This window comes from Pezoporus wallicus, unplaced genomic scaffold (assembly GCF_028554395.1).
Source record: "Pezoporus wallicus isolate ANWC-B61680 ecotype Strahan unplaced genomic scaffold, APGP_CSIRO_Pwel_v1 contig_8108, whole genome shotgun sequence".
NCBI lineage: Eukaryota > Metazoa > Chordata > Aves > Psittaciformes > Psittacidae > Pezoporus > Pezoporus wallicus.
The window spans coordinates 114,098-133,982 of NW_026638088.1; the positions used below are offsets into that span (position 1 = coordinate 114,098).

The following is a 19,885-nucleotide window of genomic DNA, read 5'->3' on the forward strand; positions in this document are numbered from 1 at the left end:
ACTATAGTCATCAGTCAGTGCTGATGCAGAATTCACACTAGTCACTTTAGATTAAAAAGGAACACTTACCAACCATTTCCTTTTCTGCCCCACAGAGTGAAAGAAGAGTCTTGATGAGCCTCAAGTGTCCTGCTAACAGGATGTTATCAGCTTCACTGGTCTCACACTCAGCTGTACGGTTGGGTTCGAAGTTGTCTAGCCAGGTGATCTCATCTTCTAACATGGCAGCTGGGCTTATCTTTAGCTGTTCCATTTCTGATGCTGCAAGAGGAAAAGAAAAAATCAACAGCTCTTTAAATGCAGAATACAAAGTATTTCAAGCAGTTTGGTAATGGTCTCGTTCGCCCCACAATGTGTACAAAGTGTAACTTCCACAAAGGAACTCAGTTCACTTTCCAAAAGGACTGAGCTGCCTTACTGTATCACAATGCAAGAACAGTCCATGACAGGCATTAACACAGGGCAGCCAGCACACTGGCAGGTCACATTGAGTTCGGGGTGTCGTTATCCCTCTGCAAAGGCAATTCTATATCTTGTCTACAGAAAGAAGACAAGTTTGGAAGCTGCCATTAGAATGACACGTGTGCCTGTACATACTTACATGTGAGGTCATCCAGTAACTGACATCTCAGGTCAAAATATTCTGTACACTGGGACAGAAGTCTGAAACAGGTACAAACAGAAGAAAGGCTTAATTTAAAAGCAAAACTTCTTTCTAAGCAGTTGCTTTTAAGGCCTGTGTGCTCTGTCCATCTAATCCAGACTATCACAGCTATCTAGGTATGCTTCTGCATATGCTTTATGCTGCAGCTTTAAAACAGTTCCTTCCCAACAGCTACTTCTGAATGTGAAGAATAGCATTTAATCCTGATTTCTTCCTTTACCTCTTAACAATTTTAGTTAATTATCTTATGATGATAAAACAGGTTTTAACTTCTCAGTTACTCCTCCATTCAGATTCCTTCGGAAACTGCTGTTTAAAATTACTGCTAAATTCCGCAACCTTTGGCTGATCAGGGACAAGTTAACAGGACTGACACCTACAGGCTTTAAAGGTGCAATGGGTAACATAAAGAAGAAGAAAACAGGTGAAGTCATGAGTCCAGACACCACTGAAAAGACCAGATCCTTTAGGACTGGTTTCTGATCTGGACCTATGAATACTATCAAATAAATTCAGTGTTACTGTCATACATCCCATTGCCACTATGTCTCAGGAAGGATGTAAGGGTGCTAGGGAGGGACTCTTCATTAGGGACTGTAGTGATAGGACAAGGGGTAATGGTTTAAAACTTAAACAGGGGACGTTTAGATTGGATATAAGGAGGAAATTCTTTCCTCTTAGGGTGGTGAGGCACTGGAATGGGTTGCCCAGGGAGGTTGTGAATGCTCCATCCCTGGCAGTGTTCAAGACCAGGCTGGACAGAGTCTTTGGTGACATGGTTTAGTGCGAGGTGTCCCTGCCCATGGCAGAGGGATTGGAACTGGATGATCTTAAGGTCCTTTCCAATCCTAACTATTCTATGATGCTATGATTCTACTCCAGCCAGGTTCTGACTGCCATGACCACACCTGAGAAAGAGCAGGCCAGTTTAATTTGGTAAGTCAAATAAGCTGAACTGTAAGAATTCATCAAGGAAGAGTTGTACCTTGAGAATTCATCTTTACTTCCCTTCAATTTACATTCTTCCAAAACTATGTGGGCTGTGAAGGGATGTCTACTTTCAGCAGACTTGCAAAACCTTAATCCCTTGTACCTCAGAGTTCCCAAAGCATTCCTTACTTAAAAAGTTGACTGATTTGCTTCCTCAATAAATAAGCATTTGTCTTACCTCTGATTGATTCCTCTCATGATGCTGGTTGGTGACCAAAGAGGCAGCTGGGCACCAAGAACAACACTCAGGAGAAACTGGTTTGGCTTTTGTACATCTGGGTGAGCTGATGTATCTGTCTGACTAAGGGTGTACAATTGGTCACAGGCAACACGACGAATCTGAAACAGTGTCAAACATCAGCAGCTGCTCAAAGGTTGCAAAAAATACACTTATGTTTTGGTAGAGACATTGAAAAGCTTGTGTAAACCAGACTATGAGCTTTGCAGCCAGGGCTTCTCTATAGGGATTTAGGAATCTCCTTTCATCCCTGAGCTAAAAGCTCTGATGCTTTATTAAACACAGATTATAAATTCGGATAAGGACAAAAAGATGCAAAGACTTCATGTAAAATAGATGAGATCCAATGAAATAAAGTAAGCATGACTTGAAATCTCTAGATTTTAAAATATTCAGAATAATCTTACATCAGAAAGAATGAATTTTAAGAGGGTTCCAGCATTTGGAAGAACTTTTCAGAAGTTTAGAGAAGTCCATTAAAACTTACCTAAATCTTTTGGGATGAAAAGTTACTTTGGAACTTTTCCTAAAGTTTTACAGAATTTGCCTTACTAAATCGAGAGTATTTTTAAGACTGCACAGTCCTGGGTACCCCATAGATTAAACAAGCCTAAGGAATGTAGTACTTCAGCATTTGCTATCAACACATCACTAGATACTGAAAATACTAACAGTAATACAAAGCTTATTCATTCAAATACAGAAACCTTTGCCAGTGCCTGTTATGAACAATTTCATCTTCAGGCCACACTAAATGATCAAAGTTTAAACATTTCAGAAGCGTAACAAGAAGCTTTCAGACCCTCACCTCAGCACTTGGTGATCCCAGCAGTATGTCAATGATGAAATCAGCAACACAAGGCAAATTGTAAAAAGATCCTGGAACAGAAATAATTTAAATAACTTAAAATATTTAAATAATTAAAAATAAGCCAGATACAATCTTACATTAATACACTACGGCACCCAGAGGACATCACCCCCATTGACACTGAAAAGCAGTAATGGCTATTTGGGTATTTCCCCATCTCTTCCCTCTGGCACCATATTAGAACAGCACTTTCCTTCACCTTTCACCACCACCAGTATCTACAATTCCTGTCCACAAAGGTTCAAGTACTAAGCATTAGCTATGCAAACAGCAGCAATTACATACTTCAAAGCCAGTGCAAATATTTACATACTGGCAGTTAAGTCAGCTTTCCCAAAACATGCTTTGCTCCATGCCACTTATCCTTCAGTCCTGTAAAGAAATTCCTGTGTTTTTTAATGAGGTTTTGTGTTTTTAACCTGTCTCAGCTTACAAAGCCAGAAGTTTCTCATGATTTTTTTGTACTTGTCTGTCTTCAAAAGCCTCCCCCCTTTACTTATATTCCAAATAGTGAGTAATCCAATTCTATTTCATACCTAGCTGCTGACTGCGTAGCTGAAGGCAGGTTACTAAGAGGGACAAGGCTTCTCCAGCAATCAGTGCATCTTTGGTGGATACGGACTGCTGTCGCACACAGATACCAGCATGCAGTGCAGTCGGCTCTCCTTCACTTCCTGAACTGCAATTACTTCCTGCATTAAGAGATGAATAAGTGCTGTATTCCATTACATTCATCAGATGTTCTCAGCTTCTGGTCAGTTCTCTGCAATTTCAAAAACTCCTCCAAATGCAGTATGAATGCACAGCATTTTGTTCAGATTTGTGTTATTCAACCATATAATACCCTGAATCGGAAGGAACCCAAGAGAATCACCAAGTCCAACTCCAACAAATTCAGCTTCAATTAAACATAAGCCAAACGCTCTCTTTAGGTTGGTTTAGAGACACAGTTAACTTACCTGAGCTGCTAAGTCTATTTCGAATCCCAGCCGGAAACAAACTGTTGCTCTCTTTTATTGGCTGACTACTACCCACAAGATCCAGTCGCCCTGCAGCTGCAGCCCAAGAGAGCCTCATGAAGCAAGCCACTGTGGAAGTGAAATCGTTCACCTCCATAGTCTGAAGGAACAAGAAACAGCAGTTATTTCTACAATCAATATTCAATAGCCTTTATTAATCACAAGGATAAGAGGAATGTATCTTCTGAATCACGTCAAATTTGGATTTGGTTTCCTCCCTCTTTTCTAAGCAGGCTCAAGGACACAAGAGTCTTTTTGTTTGCAAGGAGAGATTAGTATTGCTGCCTTAATAGGAAGTTGTTAAAGTTCTTCACTAGGGTAGGTATCCTTTTCACCTATCTGGAGTTAGGCATGCTGATTTCAATCACATAGATCCATCTGGGAACAATCACATAGATTCATCTGGGAAGCGCTGCCCAAGAACCTAACATAGCATGTTCTTTACATGAACTATGAAGTTTCTATACATGCCTATAAAGGAGAAAATAGCATTTTCCTAAGGTATTGAAAGTAAGAATTTCATTTCTCCCCCGGGGTACCATCAAGCTCATTAAAAATTAACTTTGTTATTCAAAACAAAAAACTTGCCCGAAATTTGGAATTCAAAGAAACATGGACTATAAACCACAAATTCAAACAGGAACTTTCTTCCTATTCACAGAAAATTACTAAGACCTTAGAGTTAAGCATGACTAAAAATAAATCACAAGTAAGATTTATGTGTAGATCCACTTCTGGGGTACTGCTTCCCTTTGTACTGCCAAAATGATTCCTGATTCCTATGTTAAATTCTGGATCCAGGACTGGGGTAAGAGACTGATAGTCAGGATTTTCAGAAGGTTTTAAATGGAGCCTGGGAAAGAACCTGTGTAAAAGGTGGAGTTTTGATGAAAAATCCAAGAGTTATAGAGCTGTCACTGGAGACGACACTGCTACATGACCATAAATCATCAAACACTTCCTTACTTGTATGGCAACTCTTGCTGCTGGTATGATTTCTTCTACCCTAATGGAGGATCTATCAGACACAGAGAGCTGTCGGTAGGATGACTTCTCAGGTGTTCCACAAATGGACATCTGCCTACTTGCTTGTCGGCTGACATTACGGAAGGGGCGTGAGGACAATGCTTCTACCCCATCTTTAATGAAATCCTCATCCAGTAAGGTAGGCATTGTCTGGCCAACAAGCAAGAACCTACATTCACAGAGCAAAAACATCAGGCTTGTTTTGGAATGTCCACAGCAAGTGAATGAAACAGAACTCAAAGTACCAATTAATCTTAAATATTACAAGCTGCACTTTAAAAGCCAAGAAAGCAGCACTTTCGCTAATGAAAAGCAATTACATACCTTGCAAGTTGCAGGCAGATGGAATAGACTCCCTGTCTTGTTTCATAGTCTACTTCTGATGGGATGGAATCTCTCTGCATCACATTCACCACCAAACTTAAAAACAAATCAATAAAACAGACTCCATTTAGAAGTATTTTACATTAGGAGAGAGCTGCAATTAATTTCTCCCTGCCCTCCCCTCCTCCTATTCAGTCAGCTGGGTGCCAGTCAGAACTTCCAATTCGGCATCTTTGGAGGCTAACATCCCCATTTTCCCCTCTTACATAGAATCATAGAATAGTTAGGGTTGGAAAGGACCTTAAGATCATCCAGTTCCAACCCCCCTTGCCATGGGCAGGGACACCTCACACTAAACCATGTCACCCAAGGCTCTGTCCAACCTGGCCTTGAACACTGCCAGGGATGGAGCATTCATGGCTTCCTTGGGCAACCCATTCCAGTGCCTCACCAACCTCACAGTAAAGAACTTCTTCCTTATATCCAATCTAAACTTCCCCCGTTTAAATTTTAACCCATTACCCCTTGTCCTGTCACTACAGTCGCTAAAGAAGAGTCCCTCCCCAGCATCCTTATAGGCCCCCTTCAGATACTGGAAGGCTGCTCTGAGGTCTCCACGCAGCCTTCTCTTCTCCAGGCTGAACAGCCCCAACTTTCTCAGCCCGTCTCCATACAGGAGGTGCTCCAGTCCCCTGATCATCCTCGTGGCCTCCTCTGGACTTGTTCCAACAGTTCCATGTCCTTTTTATGTTGAGGACACCAGAACTGCACACAATGCTCCAGGTGAGGTCTCACAAGAGCAGAGTAAAGGGGCAGGATCACCTCCTTTGACCTGTTGGTCACACTCCTTTTGATGCAGCCCAGGATACGGTTGGCTTTCTGGGCTGCAAGCTTCTATCTACAGATAGAAGCTTTCTGTTCCTGCTGGAAAAAGCTTCAGGATCTATGGGATGCCAGGAAGGGGGGATGGATGGAATTACTAAAAGCAACAAACACCTGATAAATCTGACACAAGCGCAAGCAGTACTGTAGGTATTCCAAACCACTCACAGTGTGCCTCAACTGTTATCTGAAGGGTCTGAATTTTGAAGACTGTAAAATTTAATCTGGTTCCTACTGCAGTGTCTATGCTTTGACCGCTTAAAATGTCCACTAGGATCTCTGCAGGTCATAGTACAATGTACACACTTGCAAAGTTGAACCGAAGCACTTAAATGCTAACTGTCCAAACATCAACTACTTTATTAAAAGCTACACTTCACAAGCTTATCTGTGAAGCCTAACTTTATTCTGGGGTTTAACAACATGTACTATGCAGTAGCTTTACAGACACTGAATAATGAAAACTATCAGCTTTGGGTGAATTTCTTTTTCTCTGAAGAAGCCTACAGGCATACTCGTGTGCTACAGTGTGGAAAGCAGAAACCACATGGAACTGGTAACTAAATGAAGTGTCAGAAATTGAGTCAAGATTTTGCCATCTAACCTCAACCCTCCTGCTCTGAGGAAGTTTTCACAGAAAGACTTGGCACAGTTTCTTGCCATTTCATCATCTGCAGTTGGCATCAGCTTGGAGCTCAGTACCTAGAATAAATGAATAAATAAGCATACATACACTCCCCCCCTTCAGCATTCTTAATCTGCTGAAGGTTAAAAGCGTAACAGGAAAAAATCCACTACAAATGAAGCGATTAACAATGCACTTATGTGAAGCTGCAGCCAGTAAAGAGAAATCACATTGAAATATTCAGGAGAACTATGACTATTACAGATATTTACTCTGTATTAAATGGCACTGTTTTTCTCATTGCAGTTTACTCATTAAGGGAAAGCATGAAGTGCATAATCTAGTACATGAAACACCTTCAGTCTCAGTCCGGCCTGAATCTCCTTAGGAGCCCAAATGCTTCCTAGGCTTTCACTTGACAGTACCCCACAGAACACCCTACAGATGGCTTACTCAGTGCTCTGAAAACTGCTCTTACTGTTTGTTTTTTCTTTGGTAAAACATGGTTCAGGTATTCTATGGACCTTATCACCACTGTATCAACCCTCCTGGTTTAAGTTAGCACTAAACTTCACACAATGCAATTACATGCAGAAACATGGCCATAAGGAAGTCTGTGGTCTCTGTGGGCCACATTTCATGCACAATTATTATCAGTTTCACTTCATTTTACATCAAAACCCCTTAAAACATTACCCAAACAACTCCCCAGTCCCTCCCAAACCCCCAGAAGATCCCCAGAACTTAGTTACTTTCTTGAGAACTCTTTGGCATGTACAGCCAACAGTGCTGCATGTAGGAAAACAAAACACATCTTTTCCAGGTTCACAGGTCAGAAGAATGGCTTACAGAGTTCCACACACGAAATCTTATCACAGCACTGTATGCTGCAACCCTGAACATCTGCACCATTTAATTTTCATCTCTTTCATGTGCTCTGCAAATTTCCTGTGCACACTTTTTCAGACAGCAGTTCAAACTGGTTCCCATATTTCCAATAGATCACCAGCAGAGGGGATAAGAAAAGCACAACCTCCTTTTCCTCACAGGAATCATCTTCCAATTGGCTTAAATGGACTTGATGGATGAATAAGTCCACTCCTATGATCTACACACCTAATCCAATTTTCTACTTCTCATCCTTTGCCAGAAAAGCAATTTATTACTTGCTCTTATTATTTGCTCTGGCATAGCAGCAGCAGATAACCGCCTCGTCACACTATAATATAACCTGCCAGTTCAACAAGATACCCTTGCTGTGACATGCTAAACCATTTGCTTTCAGTTGCAGGACTTGCCAATATATTTCAAAGGCATCATCAAGTATCTTTCTTTCCAGCTGCACAGCAAAAGGGGAATCCTAATGCTGCAGTGTGATGACAGAGTAGGAAGATGAAGAGCTAACATTAGCTTGCAGAGAACCAAAGGAAAGCAACTACGAGAGAATCCCTACAACAACCTTGGCACACACCAGGAATGAAAGAGAATAACTTTGTCCATCGTTTTTGAAGCTGCTGGCAACTGGCCCTCCAACTTTAAGTTGTTCAAACCCTGTTTGTTATGGGTCCTTATAAACAGTGGGACCTTTGAGTAGAGCTACAAACTGTCCAGCTTCCTAGAGCGTGCAGACTACACTGCTATAACACCACCAGCTGAACTCTCATACACTTTAAAAACCATGCACTGAACAGCTGGAAAGAGCCTTTTAACAGGGTCCAATCCAGTGTTTTGGCTGAAGAACTTACTCAGGAGAATACTTAATGTTAAAAAATAGCATGTATTCCACTCACTTTACATGCACAGCTAGAACAGGCCAGAAGTTTCTGGGTAAAAGCCCTACACATCTGGATACTGAAAATACAGAGTTAAATGCTTATCAAAAATATTCCTCCCGAGTCTCTACGGATTATGATAGACTTGTATGGAAAGCAAGTTAGAGTTCTTTTTCTTTCAAATTAAATCAAGCAAAAACAATTAAATTAAGCAGCTCCCATTAATTTTTAAAACACACAGCTTTTTTTTTAATATATACTAAAAATCCCATATCCATAGTTTCTGGAGATTCAAGCAGGGATTTTACCTAAACTGTAAAGACTTTGATGCTTCTTTGCTCCTCTCCACTTATTTTAGAACACTCCTTCCACAAGAAGAGGGGCCTGGCTTCACAGTAAAGTCTCTAAAGGGAAATTCCTTACCTCTTTCTTCTGTGCAGAACTTGTCACATACATAGAAGCAGACTATGACATGACATTTGCACATTCTGCACAATGACCTTGGTTGGCGGACTCCTGCCCAAGAAACTTAGAACTGCTTCAATTTTAGTGCTCAGAAACACAAGGAGAAAGAAATAGATTTGTTTTCTTACCTCTAAATTATAGAGCACTCTGAAGGTGGACATGCCTGGAGCAAAGGATCTGAAAAGACTTTCTAGTATCGAACTAGCACTGGGCTGATGTTGGTGTTTTGAAGACAAGGATGGTGATTTTGAAGACTGAGAACTTGATTCTGATAGGAGTGTTTTCTAGGAGGAAAGAGCCACAGAAGAGGTATTTTGAGATACTACATTTTGTTGTAACTGGCAATACAATTCCTATGATCTCTGTAATAACACTGTTGCCTCCAGCTGCTTGGAAATAAGTCAATAATCCTTAACATGAGCATTATTTTACAGCAGAGTTTCAAACCCTTCACAGATTATAATCTGACAGGGAATTTAAGAGACCTGGTGGCAAATTCCTTTTTAAATCACCAAGATCAATTATTGTTTAATCCATACCTTCCTTCCCAGGGAATCAAGCTGATCAAGAGCCTCCTGAATAGCTGGGTCAGTGGGAATCAAGAGCAGGAGTTTCCTCACTCGTAATGTTATCCTGAAAAGTTATCAGAAGTTACTTGTGCAAAACAGGGCTCAACCACACTGTGGCCTGGTGGATGCCTACACACTGCAAAGTAAGTAGCTATTACAACTTTGCAGCGTGAGCATTGCTTCAATATTTAATAAGCATTTAGTTTGCTTACCTTGGCTCTTCTAAATTGGCAAGCTGGTAAAGCATGTCAAACACATTACACACGAGAGCCATGACTACTCCAGGGAGGGATTTCTCCTGAGAATTAAGAAGAAATACAAAGGTTTTTTTCTCTCCACTCTCTTGCAAGTAATTTTAAGAGAGCTCTTCACTCAAGCACTTAACCCAGAGGCCAACCTGGCCTTTAGAAATCCCAGCTGCTTTCTAGACTGAGAAACATTTCATTTTTACATTACCCCATTTCCCTTTTAACAACCAATTCCTAAGTCAGCTATTAGGGTTGACATACAAAGCAGACCAGGAATGGTTCAAACATACTAGTTGATCCTTCTTAGTTTAATTTCATAGTGCAGCTTTATTAATAGTGGAAATCTCTCCCCTAGACAAATATACAATCTCAAAGTTCAATCATACGGGTCTTGACTGTTTAAAAGACCCTGCAGAAATTAATAACACCAAACAGGCTACAAAAGGTGAGAAAATACGTTACAAAACCCAATCTGCATGCACAAGGCAAATGTGTATTTCAGTGCTTTGTTTCAATTGCAGTTTGAAGGCAAAACCAGACTACTGAGGACTGGATACTGAAGCTGATACGAACAGCTAAGTCTCTAAGTCTTCCACCCTAGCTGTGTCTTCCCCAGCTACCCTCCCTCCGGGAAAAATGTGAGGGAAGGTTTCAGGCTATTACACTGTACCTGTTCCATTGCATAGGATGAACTAAACACACTGCTGGTATTGCTGGAACTGGCTGAGGAATCTGCAGAGCTCCCTGATGGAGTCCCGCTTCCTGACGTTTTTACTGTAAGGACTTGCTCATCAGAGAAGCCCAGTTGGTGGAGTAGTTTCTGATCTTTGTTTACAGTTAGCTGCAAGAAAACATTTATCATTTAGTTCTGGAAAAGAAACTCAATTTCATAAAGAATGAGAATTGTTTGTAGTTAACATACCAGGCTGTCATTGGCAAATATCTGTATATTATCCACAGGCGAATTCAACATCTTTGCTATCTTCCACCTGACGCTCCCTACAGTTTCATTGCTATGTGCCTGGAAAATGAAACAGCACTAGCTCAGGAAGTCTGCTCAAGCACTAAATTCCAAGAGAAAAAAAAATCTTCCACTAAAGTCTTCCTGCTCCTCTGCATAGGGTGGTAAAGGTACTGTCCACAACAGAGGCTGACAGGGTAGGACGGCAGTAGAAGTGCCCATCACTGACAGCAAGCAAACAAACTCTTTTTCCCAACCCAACGTGATGATTAAAATACATACAGTCTACAGACACTTCTGTTACAGTAGCATTATACAGACTTTTAACATTTTCAAAGAGTTTTCAAGATGTCCAAGTCCCTCAAACCAGCTTACTCTGCTTAATCCAGGCACTCAAAACCCCAAGAGTAGCTACATGATTCACACTGCACACGTAACACACATGTAACCTGTGCACACATACCTCTATGGTGAAGGTATCTTTGGTAGACTCATACGTAACATTAAGTGTTAAAAGATGTCCATGGAAAGAAGCACCATGAGGTAGAATAGTTCGGGGAACAGAGTAAAGGTCCTACAGGAAGAAAAGGTTGACAATAAATATCACCCTTGAAAACAAAGACATTTCTGTGATGGTATGTAGCAAAGTTACCAGAGATGCTTAGGCTTAAGTAACTTTTATTGTTTTTAATACTAGAAATTATGTTTTTAGCCTTGCCTAGTAAAAAATGCTGTATCTTACCTCTATTGTTATCACATAACGCTCTGCCAGCAGCAGCAGCCTCTCAATTATTACAAGTTTAGTTGACCTAGAGACAAACATTGAAAACAAGCATAACCTGTCTCAGAAATTCATTTTCAGCACCCACAGATAACTACCACGAACTAGCTCTTTCCAAATATAACTCCTTAAAATTGGAGTTAATTCAGTTGAAACTAACTAAGAAAACAGGCCAAGAAGCTGGTGTTATCCTGGCTTGAAATGTAGCCAGCTTCAGAAGAAGCTTTGTATTTCTTAAGGTCCCACCCTGTGCTCATCTACTTAAGCTACACACATTTAGGTATTCATTAGAGCTAGAGGAGGAAAACCCATCCTTTTATTTCCCACTTAAAACAACTCAAATAAAACCAAACCCTTCTGCCCCAGAAATACTATATGACTAATAGGCTGGTTGGTAATAGTTTATGAGGGGTTTTGTGGTTTGGGTTTTGGCAGATTGAAGGGGGAAGTGTTGGCTTTTTTTTATTATTTCTGTTAAAAACCATTTTTTCAAAGTCTCTTTGGAACTTAAACTGCACTATAAATGGAATATTCAGCTGAGAAACCACCAGAATATACAACCACCAATACTGAGACTTTTAATTAGCGCTCAAAATCATGTGGGAAGCAGCTGGAAGCAAATGTCTACTGCTGTATTTATTCTTTTAAAGGCACACCTACCTGTAAGGAGACTGAACTGATGTTGCTACCGTAGGCATAGCAGTTGCTGTAAGCATTTTTGTAGCTCTTGTAACAGCATGTGTTAACGTTGGACCTCCAAGTGCAGAGCTGGCTGCCTAGAATACAAAGCAGAGTGTAAATGCTGGTTTACATGGACGATAAGCATGTCCTGCAGAGCTAAGAGAACAAGAAGTATCTGCAGAAATAATGTTTTTGTTTAAGTAGTTATCATAGTCAATTACTCTAAAATACAAAATTGAAAAAAGGATGCAGGTACAAGAGCAATTAAAATGTGTCCTTTACCTCTAATCGTGTGTAGCAATCAGCAATGAATTTCTTGTGCAGTGATACTGAATCCTAAAGAGAAAACATACAAATGAATTAGATGTTAAAACCAAGATCATGGGAATTAAACAGACAGAATCCAACAAATCACACACTTTAGCATGCAGAGTATCAAGACTCTATGAACATCAAAGCACTTTCTGTACAAATACATGCCTACCTTTTTCAATCTAGGAGTTAGATTGATATAGCTGTAATTTATTATCAATTGAATAGCTTCATTGGCAATTTCTTCATCAGGTGACTCCATTGCAATTTTCCAAATGAAATCCATTCCTATTAATTCCAGTTTTTCCACACTCTATGCAAAGAAGAACAACAATAGAACACAAGTGGATTTCTCACACAATGGTGAGTTGAACCACAGGAACAAAACAAGTCTTCCATCTGTCAGAAAAGCATCTTTTGACTGAATCTTTAGAATCTTCTTTTCCAACATGCTGCCAAGCTCTGGCACAGTGTGAAGGGAAATCAATAGCTGCATATTTGTATACTTACACTAGAAAAAAAATCGTTTGATTGCAGGTGGATAAACAAGTTCCAAAGACTACTCTGTCAAGCCAACTAAAAAATAAAAGACCTCAAACGCATGCAGAAATTTAATTGGGAATGGAATTTGTTTCACAAAGGTCAACATGGTAACTAACCACATAATAAACCATCACAAAACCTACTGTGATACTTGGCAAAAAATTATGCATTTCAGGTTAGGTTTCTGTGATAAAGATCTAAAATGCTATGGAAAACTACTTAACATCCAACCATTAATTTAATGGAAACATTTAAAGATTGTAGAGTTAAAAATTACTGTAGGTTAGAATTTGAATATGATAGATAGTTGGATATAAGGTTGCCCAGAAAAGTGGTATATATTCCATCCCTGGCAGTGTTCAAGGCCAGGCTGGACAGAGCCTTGGGCAACATGGTCTAGGGTGAGATGTCCCTGCCCATGGCAGGGGGTTGGAACTAGATAAAGTCCTTTCCAACCCAAACCATTCCGTGATTCTAAGCCTAAATCTCTTGTAAAGAAGAAAAATAAAAATGAAAAAGACTAAATAAAGGAGAGAAAGGAATATTTCCTTACTAGGGACAAGTAAAAAAATGTGTATTAGAATTCCTGATTATTAATATAAAGGTGTTAATATCCACCCATTCCTCCTGCAAAGTTTTAGAAGCTACACACCAGCTTCCAGCTATCAATTGCTGAATTTTAACTGTCATCATTGTGGAGTTTAAAGCTTCAGAATTTCACAGTGTTAATACTAGAATGATGACCTGGATACTAATACAAACATGACCATGTCAAACAGCTGCTAAAGAATCCTTGTCTCACTTCCTCCCATCCCCAAGATGCCCCAGGTAGTATACAAGAACGAACTTGCCAGAACACTCACCAACTGAGTTCCTTGCCTCTTCAGTCGATGGTCACACAGGTTCACATTTTCAAAGAAAGTCTTAAATAAACTAAAACCTGAAAGTGAAAAAAGGTGCAAGGTTTTTATTCAGGTCAGGCTCAGCTCCTATGCTTTTCTGAAAAAAACAAAGCTATCAAATACAGGAGATGACCTTTTCTCCTGCAGCCATTAGAACTCAAAATGAGAGAAAAAGGCCCCTTTTTTATTCTGAATTACAGAACTGGTTATGTATTTAACGTAAAGGATCAGAAAGCAAATTTGTGATATGTATTTCAAAACCGAATCTGTTGACAGAAGCCATTTTCTTACCATTCATAGTAATTTCATAGGACTCCAGTTTAAGAATTTTCTCTTTGAAGAGCTGTTGCTGTACATCACTCTCTAGATCATGCTGTCCTTTTGTAAACCACTCAAAGCACATCTGTGAAAGAAAGGCGGATGTATTTTTACCCCATTGTCATGGCAAGTACTTTAGTTCTGTACAGCATTGGCAAACTGTATCAGCTATTACAGTAACTTATCTTACAGAAATTTTATCCAGAGCAAGAGGTTCAAAATCTAATCTCTCAGTAACCTCACGTTACACAGGCTGTATTGAAGTGTTAGGGTACTTCATAGAATGGTTTGGGTCGGAAAGGACCTTAAGATCGTCCAGTTCCAACCCCCCTGCCATGGGCAGGCACACCTCACACTAAACCATGTCACCCAAGGCTCTGTCCAACCTGGCCTCAAACACTGCCAGGGATGGAGCATTCACAGCTTCCTTGGGCAACCCATTCCAGTGCCTCACCACCGTTACAGACTTCTTCCTTATACCTAACCTGAACTTCCCCTGTTAAAGTTTGAACCCATTACCTCTTGTCCTATCACTACAGTCATAGTCATCTTTCACCCAAACAATGCTGAATATCTCTTAGGATTGCAAAATTACACATACCCCTTTTCAAATCAGTATCCATAAACCTGCAACTAGTCTCCTGGCCAACGCTCCTCCCTCAGTCAAACTGAATGTTAAAAAAGCATTCTAGTCATAGGTGAACATGTAACAGTGGCTCCATTAGCTTTCATAAAGAATATAAAATGCATTATTAGTGCTTACTGCTTATGTCTGGCATGTCTCAACAAACACACGTGTTACTCCTGACCCATTAAGATCCAGTCTGCAACCACAGATACCAACTTCTCAAGTATTTCTTACCTCTCGATCTAACTCACAAACATCCTGGCCAGTTACAAGGCACTCCCAGATCTCCCTGGCACGATTCCAGCCCAAGTAAAGGGTGGCTTCTTGCAGAAAAAATGCCAAAAATTTTAGATGTGCTTCCAAATACTGAGGAAGAAGAAACAAAAACTCAAGCTTAAGACTTCTTTTTTTGCCCCTGAAACAAGAACTCTGAGCATTCTCTTTAGCAAACTTAGCTGTCAAACAACAGTACGCTTTGCAAAGCCTGGAAAACAGAAATTGCTGCTGCAGTTTTATTTCTGTTTTATACAATTTTAAGCATTACTTCTTTTTTATTACCTTTCTAAAAAGGGGCATAAATCCCCTTGGATTTGCTATTAATTTCCTGATATTGACGTTATTTGATACTAGTTACTAAATCACAGCTAACAACAAGCTAGTATCATGTGGCTTCCATTTCCTAACTAACAAATCTGTTTCAAGAGCTTCACACCAAATTCAAGGGTATAGTCTCTAGAAGGGTAGTTGAACTAGAAGGTGGAAGCTGCACAAGCTTGGAGACAGAAAGTCCTGGGGTGAGGAGATCCAGCTCTTGACCAGTTAAAGACTTTGCTAAGAAATTTGGACTGTCATGTTTGCCCACCCTTGTTCTATAATATAACAAGGCTACATCAAGCCCCAATAGTAAGTATCAGAACTGTAATTAAAAACCAGTGTAATTACTCAGAGATAACATCTATACCAGTGAATTCCAAAATGAAACATCACCTAATCTTACACAACTTGGTCAGTGACAGACTGCATTATGGTTTCAAAATATAAGGAATAAGAAACCCAGGGTTCAGTACCTCCCGGTAAGTGTATCGACCATCCACTAATGTTGCTCCAACAAGCCCTCCTGGACCTGCCACAGATGCAGCCAAACGGTGGCATGATATTAAGCTTCCTGTCACCAGCTTCACTATTTCAAAGTTTTTCTTTAAATCTTGAATAATGCTCTTGGCAAAAAAAGAAAAAAACCCACAAATCAAAACATAACATTGAGAGGTTTTAAAGAAAATAGGTAAACAGGCACGTCTTATTGGAAGGAATAATGCTCCCCCCCTCACCAGTCAGCTGTATCCCATCCAAGCATCCAAAGCCCCCTTACATTAGTGTTTTCAGGATGTGCTGAAACACACGGCAAACAAAGTCCCACCCCTCTGCTCAGCCACTGTGTAGCACATGTGGCTTGCTGGTACTTCAGTCCCTTTTCTAATAGTCAATGTCAATTCAATTACAAAGCAGCTGGTCTAAACATTAGCCACTGTTCATTTCTTAAGGGCATGTTAATTATTCTACAGGAAGCTGAGAATATAATGAATTAGTCCTGACGCAGCAAACAGATTTATACATATGCATACATTCACAAACAAATGGATGGCACACCATACGGCATCTCTATTTGAACAGTTTATGCTACGTCACTAAACTCTACTTATCAAAGTATGTTTAACCTGTTGATTTTTCTCCCCCTTCCCTCATTTCTAAATTCCACTTCCACATTCTACAGAAGCAAAGCCACACAGACATAACAAGGGCTTCAAAAATCATCTCAGCATCATATTCTTACCTTGTCTTGCTTTTGGTAAGTTTGCTTAATAAATGAACGTGTGATTTCATGGAGCTGACGTAATGCTGGCACCACCCACACAAACTGAGGATTATTGTGCTGGGATGACTAATAGTAGGAAAGGTAAAAACAATTACACATGTGTACATGCTCAACAACAGTAACTTTCCTCTTAAGACTCCTAGAAGCCTAATGATGTCTATTAATACTACTGTTTCAAAACAACATCTACTAGCTCTGAAAGCTTCAGTTACTTTTTCCTGGTCCCTTTCTGAACACACTCAAGGTGCCCTTCTTCACTTTCTACAAGAAATCCTTTGACACATATATGCCATTTTGCTGTCCTTATTATTAAGCCCAAAGTACCACCTCCTTGCTAGGGAACATGCAAATTAAGCAGACAAAAAATTGCACCAGGGAGAGATAACCACCACCTTCCTTAATTACAGGAGATGAAGCAGGCCTGTTAGGGCATAGAAGGGTAAATCCAGTCAAATGATGTTACTTATTGCTAAAACAAGGACAACAGAAAAAACAATCTGAAATACTATTGAGGGTTGAGAGACAAGAAGAAACTTCTGATTGGTGCTGCAAGGAGTCTCTGATAGGAAGCAAAGGATACTTAAGCTGCATTTTGAAAGAGATCCTGCAAAGAATTACCCTCCTACCTCATTGTTAGAACTGCTCAGCACTTTTCTGGGAGGCTTCATTTTCTGTAAAGTTTGACCACACAAACCAGTACTGAGGTTGCTTATTCAGAGAAGTGATGTCTGGTTTAAATACTGACAACAACCACTACCACCTACACACTCGGGGAGATTAAAGTAACCTGCCCATAGCAGAGAGGTCTCTACTGAAGACTCCCTCATGTATTTGAGAATGCTGACTTAATATTACATTCCCTCCCAGTTTATGCCTTCATTTCCCCTAATAAAGGGCAATAAAAAAAAAAGGATGTAGTTTTAGAAGTCTTCTGTATGGTTACCCCAATCCCTTCTAGCTTACAATTACAGCTTTCCCTTAGTGTTTCCCACCGCAGCACCTCTATAAAGGCCCTTGCCAGAATGTAATTAAAAAGAATGCAAGGATAGGAAAGCACAAGAGAAGATCCAAAACAAAAAACTGCAAGTTTCACAGACATTGAGAACCCAAAGTTCAAAATTCATATTCATAAACACAAACACACAAAAACCTGTGATCAATATCAAGAAGCAACAAACTTTGCTTCCGGAACAACCAAAATCCTCTACATATGCTGCAACACAGACAAAACCTGATTTATCATGGTAAAAAAAAGGATGAAAAAAGAACAAGCCTTTTTCTTTATTTACAGTAGTCTTCAGACTAAAAAAAGACAGGAGTTCATTCCTGCAGACCTCAAGAAAAACTGCCTGCAGTGCAGGAGAGAATATATGCAGCCTTTTAAGCCATGCACATCTCTGCTGCTGCTGCCAGGAAATGTCTTAGCACAGGTAGCTGCGGGAATGGCTTCTTTATGTTTGCTGAAAAGAGTTTAAGTATTTTATTAAACTATTTATTAAAATACAAAACTCTTAGGATTTAAGTATCAATTTGTATTTTGAGACTTAATGGTCATGCCAGAACACATGCTCAAAGAGAACTAATCTAGGTTTTCACATGAAAGGGACAGTTAAAATACTGACATACCTTTAGAGTGGTTCCATTTGCAAATTCTAACCTTGGGCCCATCCTGGTAGTTTCCCATAAACTGATCACTCCTTGTGCTGAAAATTTGCTTAAAACAAAGGCAAGAGACTTACTTTGAGTCTCATGGTCAACAAACGGGCTCACACAAAGCCTACCCCTCTTGTGGACTCCCCAAGGTAAGAACTTACAGATGGGACACGCAATTTGAGCATCTTGAAAGGAAGGGCAACATCAAGACTAGGTAACATTTCAGTTTGGAAAAGATAAATAATAAACCAACCCTCTTAATATCCTCTATGCATTTGATGATGTAGCTTCTTTTGATTGCCTCTTTCACTGCGTAAGCATCACTGAGGATTGTCAGATGTTCCTCCAAAGCTTGCTGAATAAGACTACATGGTAATGTTGGAAGATGAGCCAGCTCCCAAAGCACCTCCAGCACCTAGAGGAAGAAGTGCAAGCCTAGTCAGGACCTAGGAAGTACAGAGTCCACCAACCTGATGTTTAATAAAGAAAAACCCCAAACAAAGAACATTCACATGCCTTTCCAGTGGTCGTCTCCACCCGTGCTTCTCGACCGATGCGTCCTATCAGGCTCAACAGCTTCTGCCGCACTCTATCACTCTCTGTTTCCCAGCTCTGTATAGCAAAGAAATAATATCCACTATTAAAGCAGCAAGCACTGTTTGTCTGCTGCCTCACAAAAAGGATAATTTGCAGGAAAACCAAAAGACAACCAAGAATGTTTCCACCAGGCATATTTCCTTAGTTTTGTTACTGGGAGCTACAGTATTTATTTGCCCAATGATTTCTTTTTTCAAATATAAACTATATGAGATCAAATATAATAATAAAACCTCACTTTAAATACCTTAGCACTGCCTATATGTGTCCTGGTTTTGGCTGGGACAGAGTTAATTTTCTTCCTAGTAGCTGTGTTTTGGCTTCAGTTTGAGAACAAAGCTGATAACAAACCAATGTTTTAGTTGTTGCTCAGTAGTGCTTACTGTAAGTCAAGACCTTTTCAGTCTCTCATGTTCTGCCAGTGAGGAGGAGCACAAAAGGCCAGGAGGGAGCACAGCCAGGACAGCTGACCTGAATGAGCCAAAGGGATATTCTATCCCATAGAACATTATGCTCAATATATAAACCAGGGGGAGTTGGCTGGGAGGAGCTGATCGCTGCTCAGGGACTGGCTGGGCATTGGTCAATGGGAGGTGAGTAATTGTGTTGTGCATCACTTGTCTGCCTTGGGTTTTATTTCCTCTCTGTTGTCTCCCTTTTCATTACTATTATTAAATGGTTATATTTTACCTATTAAACTGTTCTCATCTCATCCCATGGGTTTTACCTTTTTCCAGTTCTCTTTCCCATCTCTCCACAGGGTGGTGAGCAAGCAGCTGCATGGTATTTAGTTGCCAGCTAGGATTAAACCCTGACAACAACGTACTTAAAATCTAAGTCAATCAGCAATACAGTAGCAGATCAGACTTCAGGTTAACACACAAAAAACCTCAGTATTAAAAGTGTTATTTTTTTTACAGCCAATTTTATATTTATATAGAAA

The 19,885-nt window shown here is 40.1% G+C and overlaps 1 protein-coding gene across 2 annotated transcripts in view; it reads right to left on the reverse strand.

Moving 5' to 3' along the window:
• Positions 1–19,885, reverse strand: part of USP24 (ubiquitin specific peptidase 24) — a 66,886-nt gene that overhangs the window by 21,546 nt on the left and 25,455 nt on the right. Inside the window, exons 14-40 of one of the 2 annotated variants that reach the window (XM_057409249.1) lie at positions 18,862–18,957; positions 18,599–18,760; positions 17,319–17,363; positions 16,651–16,758; positions 15,887–16,036; positions 15,054–15,185; positions 14,165–14,276; positions 13,835–13,911; positions 12,601–12,741; positions 12,399–12,452; positions 12,096–12,211; positions 11,397–11,463; positions 11,118–11,228; positions 10,616–10,714; positions 10,364–10,534; positions 9,658–9,743; positions 9,416–9,509; positions 9,005–9,160; positions 6,619–6,716; positions 5,133–5,228; positions 4,749–4,977; positions 3,723–3,882; positions 3,300–3,455; positions 2,701–2,771; positions 1,833–1,993; positions 602–663; positions 70–261 (exon numbers count right to left, since the gene is read on the reverse strand). In XM_057409249.1, coding sequence (XP_057265232.1) covers positions 70–261; positions 602–663; positions 1,833–1,993; positions 2,701–2,771; positions 3,300–3,455; positions 3,723–3,882; positions 4,749–4,977; positions 5,133–5,228; positions 6,619–6,716; positions 9,005–9,160; positions 9,416–9,509; positions 9,658–9,743; positions 10,364–10,534; positions 10,616–10,714; positions 11,118–11,228; positions 11,397–11,463; positions 12,096–12,211; positions 12,399–12,452; positions 12,601–12,741; positions 13,835–13,911; positions 14,165–14,276; positions 15,054–15,185; positions 15,887–16,036; positions 16,651–16,758; positions 17,319–17,363; positions 18,599–18,760; positions 18,862–18,957 — 3,202 coding nt within the window. The remainder of the gene's footprint in view (positions 1–69; positions 262–601; positions 664–1,832; positions 1,994–2,700; positions 2,772–3,299; positions 3,456–3,722; positions 3,883–4,748; positions 4,978–5,132; positions 5,229–6,618; positions 6,717–9,004; positions 9,161–9,415; positions 9,510–9,657; positions 9,744–10,363; positions 10,535–10,615; positions 10,715–11,117; positions 11,229–11,396; positions 11,464–12,095; positions 12,212–12,398; positions 12,453–12,600; positions 12,742–13,834; positions 13,912–14,164; positions 14,277–15,053; positions 15,186–15,886; positions 16,037–16,650; positions 16,759–17,318; positions 17,364–18,598; positions 18,761–18,861; positions 18,958–19,885) is intronic. The other variant, XM_057409250.1, reaches the window with a different exon arrangement.